This window comes from Lampetra fluviatilis, chromosome 45 (genome assembly GCF_964198595.1).
Source record: "Lampetra fluviatilis chromosome 45, kcLamFluv1.1, whole genome shotgun sequence".
Classification (NCBI taxonomy): domain Eukaryota; kingdom Metazoa; phylum Chordata; class Hyperoartia; order Petromyzontiformes; family Petromyzontidae; genus Lampetra; species Lampetra fluviatilis.
In genome coordinates this window covers 7,783,454-7,794,185 of record NC_136319.1, presented here as the reverse complement: position 1 = coordinate 7,794,185, position 10,732 = coordinate 7,783,454, and the positions used below count along the sequence as shown (strand labels likewise).

The following is a 10,732-nucleotide window of genomic DNA, read 5'->3' as shown; positions in this document are numbered from 1 at the left end:
GGTTGTTGTGTGCACCTAGCCTGGCACGGGGGCCGTGGTGACGTCACCGCGACTGAGTGGTGAACGGCGGTTACACACGGCGTGTGTGTGTACACTGTGTGTGTGTGTACTGTGTGTGTGTGTACTGTGTGTGTGTGTACTGTGTGTGTGTACTGTGTGTACTGTGTGTACTGTGTGTGTGTGTACTGTGTGTGTGTGCTGTGTGTGTGTGTGCTGTGTGTGTGTCTGCTGTGTGTGTGTGTGTACTGTGTGTGTGTCTGCTGTGTGTGTGTGTACTGTGTGTGTGTGTGTACTGTGTGTGTGCACTGTGTGTGTGTACTGTGTGTGTGCACTGTGTGTGTGTACTGTGTGTGTGTACTGTGTGTGTGTACTGTGTGTGTGTACTGTGTGTGTGTACTGTGTGTACTGTGTGTGTGTGTACTGTGTGTGTGTGTACTGTGTGTGTGTCTGCTGTGTGTGTGTGTGTACTGTGTGTGTGTACACTGTGTGTGTGTCTGCTGTGTGTGTGTGTACTGTGTGTGTGTGTACTGTGTGTGTACTGTGTGTGTGTGTACTGTGTGTGTGTGTGTACTGTGTGTGTACTGTGTGTGTGTACTGTGTGTGTGTACTGTGTGTGTGTGTACTGTGTGTGTGTGTACTGTGTGTGTACTGTGTGTGTGTACTGTGTGTGTGTGTGTACTGTGTGTGTGTCTGCTGTGTGTGTGTGTACTGTGTGTGTGTGTGTACTGTGTGTGTGTCTGCTGTGTGTGTGTGTACTGTGTGTGTGTGTGTACTGTGTGTGTGTACTGTGTGTGTGTACTGTGTGTGTGCCGTGTGTGTGTGCTGTGTGTGTGTGTGCTGTGTGTGTGTGTACTGTGTGTGTGTGCTGTGTGTGTGTGTGCTGTGTGTGTGTGTACTGTGTGTGTGTACTGTGTGTGTGTACTGTGTGTGTGCCGTGTGTGTGTGCTGTGTGTACTGTGTGTGTGTGTACTGTGTGTGTGTGTACTGTGTGTGTGTGTACTGTGTGTGTGCTGTGTGTGTGTGTACTGTGTGTGTGTACTGTGTGTGTGTACTGTGTGTGTACTGTGTGTGTGTGCTGTGTGTGTGTACTGTGTGTGTGTACTGTGTGTGTGTACTGTGTGTGTGTACTGTGTGTGTGCCGTGTGTGTGTGCTGTGTGTGTGTGTACTGTGTGTGTGTGTACTGTGTGTGTGTGTACTGTGTGTGTGTACTGTGTGTGTGTGTACTGTGTGTGTGTACTGTGTGTGTGTACTGTGTGTGTGTCTGCTGTGTGTGTGTGTACTGTGTGTGTGTGTGTACTGTGTGTGTGTCTGCTGTGTGTGTGTGTACTGTTTGTGTGTGTGTACTGTGTGTGTGTACTGTGTGTGTGTGTACTGTGTGTGTGTGTACTGTGTGTGTGTACTGTGTGTGTGTGTGTACTGTGTGTGTGCACTGTGTGTGTGTACACTGTGTGTGTGTGCTGTGTGTGTGTGTGTACTGTGTGTGTGTGTGTACTGTGTGTGTGTGTACTGTGTGTGTGTGTGTACTGTGTGTGTGTGTGTACTGTGTGTGTGTGTACTGTGTGTGTACTGTGTGTGTGTGTACTGTGTGTGTGTGTGTACTGTGTGTGTACTGTGTGTGTGTACTGTGTGTGTGTACTGTGTGTGTGTGTACTGTGTGTGTGTGTACTGTGTGTGTGTGTACTGTGTGTGTACTGTGTGTGTGTACTGTGTGTGTGTGTGTACTGTGTGTGTGTCTGCTGTGTGTGTGTGTACTGTGTGTGTGTGTGTACTGTGTGTGTGTACTGTGTGTGTGTACTGTGTGTGTGCCGTGTGTGTGTGCTGTGTGTGTGTGTGCTGTGTGTGTGTGTACTGTGTGTGTGTGCTGTGTGTGTGTGTGCTGTGTGTGTGTGTACTGTGTGTGTGTACTGTGTGTGTGTACTGTGTGTGTGCCGTGTGTGTGTGCTGTGTGTACTGTGTGTGTGTGTACTGTGTGTGTGTGTACTGTGTGTGTGTGTACTGTGTGTGTGCTGTGTGTGTGTGTACTGTGTGTGTGTACTGTGTGTGTGTACTGTGTGTGTACTGTGTGTGTGTGCTGTGTGTGTGTACTGTGTGTGTGTACTGTGTGTGTGTACTGTGTGTGTGTACTGTGTGTGTGCCGTGTGTGTGTGCTGTGTGTGTGTGTGCTGTGTGTGTGTGCTGTGTGTGTGTGCTGTGTGTGTACACTGTGTGTGTGTGCTGTGTGTGTGTGTGTACTGTGTGTGTGTGTACTGTGTGTGTGTGTACTGTGTGTGTGTACTGTGTGTGTGTGTACTGTGTGTGTGTGTACTGTGTGTGTGTGTGCTGTGTGTGTGTGTGTACTGTGTGTGTGTGTACTGTGTGTGTGTGTACTGTGTGTGTACTGTGTGTGTGTGTACTGTGTGTGTGTACTGTGTGTGTGTGTGTACTGTGTGTGTGTACTGTGTGTGTGTGTGCTGTGTGTGTGTGTACTGTGTGTGTACTGTGTGTGTGTGTACTGTGTGTGTGTGTACTGTGTGTGTGTGTGCTGTGTGTGTGTGTACTGTGTGTGTGTGTGCTGTGTGTGTACTGTGTGTGTGTGTACTGTGTGTGTGTGTACTGTGTGTGTGTACTGTGTGTGTGTGTGTACTGTGTGTGTGTGTACTGTGTGTGTGTGTACTGTGTGTGTGTGTACTGTGTGTGTGTGTACTGTGTGTGTGTGTACTGTGTGTGTGTACTGTGTGTGTGTGTGTACTGTGTGTGTGTACTGTGTGTGTGTGTACTGTGTGTGTGTACTGTGTGTGTGTGTACACTGTGTGTGTGTGTACTGTGTGTGTGTGTACTGTGTGTGTGTGTACTGTGTGTGTGTACTGTGTGTGTGTACTGTGTGTGTGTGTACTGTGTGTGTGTACTGTGTGTGAGTGCTGTGTGTGTGTACTGTGTGTGTGCACTGTGTGTGTGTGTACTGTGTGTGTGTACTGTGTGTGTGTGTACTGTGTGTGTGTACTGTGTGTGTACTGTGTGTGTGTACTGTGTGTGTGCACTGTGTGTGTGTACTGTGTGTGTACTCGGTGTGTGTGTACTGTGTGTGTGTGTACTGTGTGTGTGTGTACTGTGTGTGTGTGTACTGTGTGTGTGTACTATGTGTACTGTGTGTGTACTGTGTGTGTACTGTGTGTGTGTGTACTGTGTGTGTGTACTGTGTGTGTGTGTACTGTGTGTGTGTGTACTGTGTGTGTGTGTACTGTGTGTGTGTGCTGTGTGTGTGTACTGTGTGTGTGTACTGTGTGTGTGTGTACTGTGTGTGTGTACTGTGTGTGTGTACTGTGTGTGTGCACTGTGTGTGTGTACTGTGTGTGTGTACTGTGTGTGTGTGTACTGTGTGTGTACTCGGTGTGTGTGTACTGTGTGTGTACTGTGTGTACTATGTGTACTGTGTGTGTACTGTGTGTGTACTGTGTGTGTGTGTACTGTGTGTGTGTGTACTGTGTGTGTGTGTACTGTGTGTGTGTGTACTGTGTGTGTGTGCTGTGTGTGTGTACTGTGTGTGTGTGTACTGTGTGTGTGTGCTGTGTGTGTGTACTGTGTGTGTGTACTGTGTGTGTGTGTACTGTGTGTGTGTGTACTGTGTGTGTGTACTGTGTGTGTGTGCTGTGTGTGTGTACTGTGTGTGTGTACTGTGTGTGTGTGCTGTGTGTGTGTACTGTGTGTGTGTACTGTGTGTGTGTGTACTGTGTGTGTGTGTACTGTGTGTGTGTGCTGTGTGTGTGTACTGTGTGTGTGTGTACTGTGTGTGTGCACTGTGTGTGTGTGTACTGTGTGTGTGTGTGCACTGTGTGTGTGTGTACTGTGTGTGTGTGTACTCTGTGTGTGTGTACTGTGTGTGTGTACTGTGTGTGTGTACTGTGTGTGTGTGTGTACTGTGTGTGTGTCTGCTGTGTGTGTGTGTACTGTGTGTGTGTGTGTACTGTGTGTGTGTACTGTGTGTGTGCTGTGTGTGTGTGTGTACTGTGTGTGTGTGTACTGTGTGTGTGTACTGTGTGTGTGCTGTGTGTGTGTGTGTACTGTGTGTGTACTGTGTGTGTGTGTACTGTGTGTGTGTACTGTGTGTGTGTACTGTGTGTGTGTACACTGTGTGTGTGTACTGTGTGTGTGTGTGTACTGTGTGTGTGTGTGTGTACTGTGTGTGTGTACTGTGTGTGTGTGTGTACTGTGTGTGTGTGTGTACTGTGTGTGTGTCTGCTGTGTGTGTGTGTACTGTGTGTGTGTGTGTACTGTGTGTGTGTACTGTGTGTGTGTACTGTACTGTGTGTGTACTGTGTGTGTGTACTGTGTGTGTGTGTGTACTGTGTGTGTACTGTGTGTGTGTGTACTGTGTGTGTGTGTACTGTGTGTGTGTGTACTGTGTGTGAGTACTGTGTGTGTGTGTGTACTGTGTGTGTGTGTACTGTGTGTGTGTGTACTGTGTGTGTGTGCACTGTGTGTGTGTACACTGTGTGTGTGTGCTGTGTGTGTGTGTGTACTGTGTGTTTGTACTGTGTGTGTGTGTACTGTGTGTGTGTACTGTGTGTGTGTGTGTACTGTGTGTGTGCTGTGTGTACTGTGTGTGTACTGTGTGTGTACTGTGTGTGTGTACTGTGTGTGTGTGTGTACTGTGTGTGTGTACTGTGTGTGTGTACTGTGTGTGTGTACTGTGTGTGTGTGTACTGTGTGTGTGTGTGTACTGTGTGTGTGTACTGTGTGTGTGCACTGTGTGTGTGTACACTGTGTGTGTGTGTACTGTGTGTGTGTACTGTGTGTGTGTACTGTGTGTGTGTACTGTGTGTGTGTGTGTACTGTGTGTGTGTACTGTGTGTGTGTACTGTGTGTGTGTGTACTGTGTGTGTGTACTGTGTGTGTGTGTGTACTCTGTGTGTGTACTGTGTGTGTGTACTGTGTGTGTACTGTGTGTGTGTGTGTGTGTACTGTGTGTGCACTGTGTGTGTGTACTGTGTGTGTGTACTGTGTGTGTGTACACTGTGTGTGTGTGTACTGTGTGTGTGTACTGTGTGTGTGTACTGTGTGTGTGTGTACTGTGTGTGTGTGTGCACTGTGTGTGCACTGTGTGTGTGTACTGTGTGTGTGTACTGTGTGTGTGTGTGTACTGTGTGTGTGTGTACTGTGTGTGTGTACTGTGTGTGAGTACTGTGTGTGTGTGTACTGTGTGTGTGTGTACTGTGTGTGTGTACTGTGTGTGTGTACTGTGTGTGTGTGTACTGTGTGTGTGTGTGTACTGTGTGTGTGTGCACTGTGTGTGTGCACTGTGTGTGTGTACTGTATGTGTGTACTGTGTGTGTGTGTACTGTGTGTGTGTGTACTGTGTGTGTGTACTGTGTGTGTGTGTACTGTATGTGTGTACTGTGTGTGTGTGTACTGTGTGTGTGTGTACTGTGTGTGTGTACTGTGTGTGTGTACTGTATGTGTGTACTGTGTGTGTGTACTGTATGTGTGTACTGTGTGTGTGTGTACTGTGTGTGTGTGTACTGTGTGTGTGTACTGTGTGTGTGCACTGTGTGTGTGCACTGTGTGTGTGTACTGTATGTGTGTACTGTGTGTGTGTGTACTGTGTGTGTGTGTGCACTGTGTGTGTGTACTGTGTGTGTGTACTGTGTGTGTGTGTACTGTGTGTGTGTGTGCTGTGTGTGTGTGCTGTGTGTGTGTGTACTGTGTGTGTGTACTGTGTGTGTGTACTGTGTGTGTGTACTGTGTGTGTGTACTGTGTGTGTGTGTACTGTGTGTGTGCACTGTGTGTGTGTGTACTGTGTGTGTGTGCACTGTGTGTGTGTGTACTGTGTGTGTGTGTACTGTGTGTGTGTGTACTGTGTGTGTGTGTACTGTGTGTGTGTACTGTGTGTGTGTGTACTGTGTGTGTGTACTGTGTGTGTGTGTACTGTGTGTGTGTACTGTGTGTGTGTACTGTGTGTGTGTGTACTGTGTGTGTGTACTGTGTGTGTGTGTACTGTGTGTGTGTACTGTGTGTGTGTGTACACTGTGTGTGTGTGTACTGTGTGTGTGTGCACTGTGTGTGTGTGTACTGTGTGTGTGTGTACTGTGTGTGTGTACTGTGTGTGTGTGTACACTGTGTGTGTGTACTGTGTGTGTGTACTGTGTGTGTGTGTACTGTGTGTGTGTACTGTGTGTGTGTGTACTGTGTGTGTGTACTGTGTGTGTGTGTACTGTGTGTGTGTGTACTGTGTGTGTGTACTGTGTGTGTGTGTACTGTGTGTGTGTGTACTGTGTGTGTGTGTACTGTGTGTGTGTACTGTGTGTGTGTACTGTGTGTGTGTACTGTGTGTGTGTGTACTGTGTGTGTGTACTGTGTGTGTGTACTGTGTGTGTGTGTACTGTGTGTGTGTACTGTGTGTGTGTGTACTGTGTGTGTGTGTACTGTGTGTGTGTGTGCTGTTGTGTGTATTGTGTGTGTACTGTGTGTGTGTGTACTGTGTGTGTGTGTACTGTGTGTGTGCTGTGTGTGTACTGTGTGTGTGTACTGTGTGTGTGTGTACTGTGTGTGTGTACTGTGTGTGTACTGTGTGTGTGTACTGTGTGTGTGTACTGTGTGTGTACTGTGTGTGTGTGTACTGTGTGTGTGTGTACTGTGTGTGTGTGTACTGTGTGTGTGTGTGCTGTGTGTGTACTGTGTGTGTGTGTGTACTGTGTTTGTGTACTGTGTGTGTGTACTGTGTGTGTGTGTACTGTGTGTGTGTGTACTGTGTGTGTGTGTACTGTGTGTGTGTGTGTGTACTGTGTGTGTGTACTGTGTGTGTGTGTACTGTGTGTGTGTGTGCTGTGTGTGTACTGTGTGTGTGTGTGTACTGTGTTTGTGTACTGTGTGTGTGTACTGTGTGTGTGTACTGTGTGTGTGTGTGCTGTGTGTGTACTGTGTGTGTGTACACTGTGTGTGTGTACTGTGTGTGTGTACTGTGTGTGTGTGTACTGTGTGTGTGTGTGCTGTGTGTGTACTGTGTGTGTGTACACTGTGTGTTTGTGTACTGTGTGTGTGTACTGTGTGTGTGTACTGTGTGTGTGTGTGCTGTGTGTGTACTGTGTGTGTGTACACTGTGTGTGTGTGTATTGTGTGTGTGTGTACTGTGTGTGTGTGTACTGTGTGTGTGTGTACTGTGTGTGTGTGTACTGTGTGTGTGTGTACTGTGTGTGTGTGTACTGTGTGTGTGTGTACTGTGTGTGTGTACTGTGTGTGTGTACTGTGTGTGTGTGTACTGTGTGTGTGCTGTGTGTGTGTACTGTGTGTGTGTGTACTGTGTGTGTGTGTATTGTGTGTGTGTGTACTGTGTGTGTGTGTACTGTGTGTGTGTGTACTGTGTGTGTGTGTACTGTGTGTGTGTGTACTGTGTGTGTGTGTACTGTGTGTGTGTACTGTGTGTGTGTGTGCTGTGTGTGTACTGTGTGTGTGTACACTGTGTGTGTGTGTACTGTGTGTGTGTGTACTGTGTGTGTGTGTACTGTGTGTGTGCTGTGTGTGTGTACTGTGTGTGTGTGTACTGTGTGTGTGTACTGTGTGTGTGTACTGTGTGTGTACTGTGTGTGTGTACTGTGTGTGTGTACTGTGTGTGTGTACTGTGTGTGTACTGTGTGTGTGTACTGTGTGTGTGTGTACTGTGTGTGTGTGCTGTGTGTGTACTGTGTGTGTGTGTGTACTGTGTGTGTGTACTGTGTGTGTGTGCTGTGTGTGTGTGTACTGTGTGTGTGCTGTGTGTGTGTGTGTGCTGTGTGTGTACTGTGTGTGTGTGTGTACTGTGTGTGTACTGTGTGTGTGTGCTGTGTGTGTGTGTACTGTGTGTGTGCTGTGTGTGTGTGTACTGTGTGTGTGTGTACTGTGTGTGTGTGTACTGTGTGTGTGTGTACTGTGTGTGTGTGTGCTGTGTGTGTGTACTGTGTGTGTGTACTGTGTGTGTGTGTACTGTGTGTGTACTGTGTGTGTGTGTACTGTGTGTGTAGTGTGTGTGTACTGTGTGTGTACTGTGTGTGTACTGTGTGTGTGTGTTGTGTGTGTACTGTGTGTGTGTGCTGTGTGTGTACTGTGTGTGTGTACTGTGTGTGTACTGTGTGTGTGTGTACTGTGTGTGTGTACTGTGTGTGTGTGTTGTGTGTGTACTGTGTGTGTGTGCTGTGTGTGTACTGTGTGTGTGTACTGTGTGTGTACTGTGTGTGTGTGTACTGTGTGTGTGTACTGTGTGTGTGTACTGTGTGTGTACTGTGTGTGTGTGTGTACTGTGTGTGTACTGTGTGTGTGTACTGTGTGTGTGTGTACTGTGTGTGTGTACTGTGTGTACTGTGTGTGTGTGTACTGTGTGTGTGTACTGTGTGTGTGTACTGTGTGTGTGTACACTGTGTGTGTGTGTGCTGTGTGTGTGTGTGTACTGTGTGTGTGTGTACTGTACTGTGTGTGTGTACTGTGTGTGTGTGCTGTGTGTGTACTGTGTGTGTGTGTACTGTGTGTGTGTACTGTGTGTGTGTGTACTGTGTGTGTACTGTGTGTGTACTGTGTGTGTGTACTGTGTGTGTACTGTGTGTGTACTGTGTGTGTGTGTACTGTGTGTGTACTGTGTGTGTGTACTGTGTGTGTGTACTGTGTGTGTACTGTGTGTGTGCACTGTGTGTGTGTACTGTGTGTGTGTGTGTGTACTGTGTGTGTGCACTGTGTGTGTGTGTACTGTGTGTGTACTGTGTGTGTACTGTGTGTGTGTACTGTGTGTGTGTACTGTGTGTGTACTGTGTGTGTGCACTGTGTGTGTGTACTGTGTGTGTACTGTGTGTGTGCACTGTGTGTGTGTGTGTGTACTGTGTGTGTGCACTGTGTGTGTGTGCACTGTGTGTGTGTACTGTGTGTGTGTACTGTGTGTGTGCTGTGTGTGTACTGTGTGTGTGTACTGTGTGTGTGCACTGTGTGTGTGTGTACTGTGTGTGTACTGTGTGTGTGCACTGTGTGTGTGTACTGTGTGTGTGTACTGTGTGTGTATGTACTGTGTGTGTGTGTACTGTGTGTGTGTACTGTGTGTGTATGTACTGTGTGTGTGTGTGTACTGTGTGTGTGTGTACTGTGTGTGTGTACTGTGTGTGTGTACTGTGTGTGTACTGTGTGTGTGTGTACTGTGTGTGTGTGTACTGTGTGTGTGTGTACTGTGAGTGTACTCTGTGAGTGTACTGTGTGTGTGTACTGTGTGTGTGTACTGTGTGTGTACTGTGTGTGTGTGTACTGTGTGTGTACTGTGTGTGTGCTGTGTGTGTGCTGTGTGAGTGTACTGTGTGTGTGTACTGTGAGTGTGTACTGTGTGTGTGTGCGCTGTGTGTGTGTGTACTGTGTGTGTGTACTGTGTGAGTGTGTACTGTGTGTGTGTGCTGTGTGTGCGTACTGTGTGTGTGTGTGTGTACTGTGTGTGTGTGTACTGTGTGTGTGTACTGTGTGTGTGTGTGTGTACTGTGTGTGTGTGTACTCTGTGAGTGTACTGTGTGTGTGTACTGTGTGTGTGTACTGTGTGTGTACTGTGTGTGTGTGTGCTGTGTGTGTGTGTGCTGTGTGTGTGTACTGTGTGTGTGTACTGTGTGTGTGTGTACTGTATGTGTGTACTGTGTGTGTGTACTGTGTGTGTGTACTGTGTGAGTGTGTACTGTGTGTGTGTGCTGTGTGTGTGTACTGTGTGTGTGTGCTGTGAGTGTACTCTGTGAGTGTACTGTGTGTGTGTACTGTGTGTGTGTACTGTGTGTGTGTACTGTGTGTGTGTACTGTGTGTGTACTGTGTGTGTGTACTGTGTGTGTGTGTACTGTGTGTGTACTGTGAGTGTACTCTGTGTGTGTACTGTGTGTGTGTGCTGTGTGTGTACTGTGTGTGTGTGTACTGTGTGTGTACTGTGTGTGTACTGTGTGTGTGTGTGCTGTGTGTGTACTGTGTGTGTACTGTGTGTGTACTGTGTGTGTGTACTGTGTGTGTACTGTGTGTGTGTGTACTGTGTGTGTACTGTGTGTGCTGTGTGTGTGCTGTGTGTGTGCTGTGTGTGTGTGTACTGTGTGTGTACTGTGTGTGTACTGTGTGTGTGTGTACACTGTGTGTGTGTACTGTGTGTGTGTACTGTGTGTGTGTACTGTGTGTGTATTGTGTGTCTCTCTCCCCCCGTGTCTCTCTCCCCGCGTCTCCCTCCCCGCGTCTCTCTCCCCGCGTCTCTCTCTCACCGTGTCTCTCTCACCGTGTCTCTCTCCCCGTGTCTCTCTCCCCGCGTCTCCCTCCCCGCGTCTCTCTCCCCGCGTCTCTCTCTCACCATGTCTCTCTCCCCGTCTCCCCCCCCGTGTCTCTCTCCCCGTGTCTCTCCCCGTGTCTCTCTCTCCCCGCGTCTCTCTCTCACCGTGTCTCTCTCACCGTGTCTCTCTCCCCGCGTCTCTCTCCCCGTGTCTCCCCCCCCCCCCCGTCTCTCTCTCCCCGCGTCTCTCTCCCCGCGTCTCTCTCCCCGTCTCTCTCTCCCCGTGTCTCTCTCCCCGCGTCTCTCTCTCACCGTCTCTCTCTCACCGTGTCTCTCTCCCCGTGTCTCTCTCCCCGTGTCTCTCTCCCCGTGTCTCTCTCCCCACCAGACATGACCTCGTACTTTGAGGAACACGACTGCAATGATCCAGACCAAACCCAGACGACAGCTGCAGACGCAGCAAACACGCTGATGCACCTCGCACGGTATAGCGGATATCAGGGGTGTTCACGTAGCGGATATCAG

At 48.5% G+C, this 10,732-nt stretch overlaps 1 protein-coding gene across 2 annotated transcripts in view; it reads left to right on the top strand.

Annotated features, from left to right (window-relative positions):
• RNF181 (ring finger protein 181) overlaps window positions 1-10,732 on the top strand; it is a 30,072-nt gene that overhangs the window by 69 nt on the left and 19,271 nt on the right. The window contains exons 1-2 of one of the 2 annotated variants that reach the window (XM_078876780.1): window positions 1-59; window positions 10,596-10,692. The exon at window positions 1-59 is cut by the window's left edge and continues 39 nt beyond it. In XM_078876780.1, the coding sequence (XP_078732906.1) occupies window positions 10,598-10,692 (95 nt within the window). In that variant the 5' untranslated portion in view covers window positions 1-59; window positions 10,596-10,597. The remainder of the gene's footprint in view (window positions 60-10,595; window positions 10,693-10,732) is intronic. The other variant, XM_078876781.1, reaches the window with a different exon arrangement.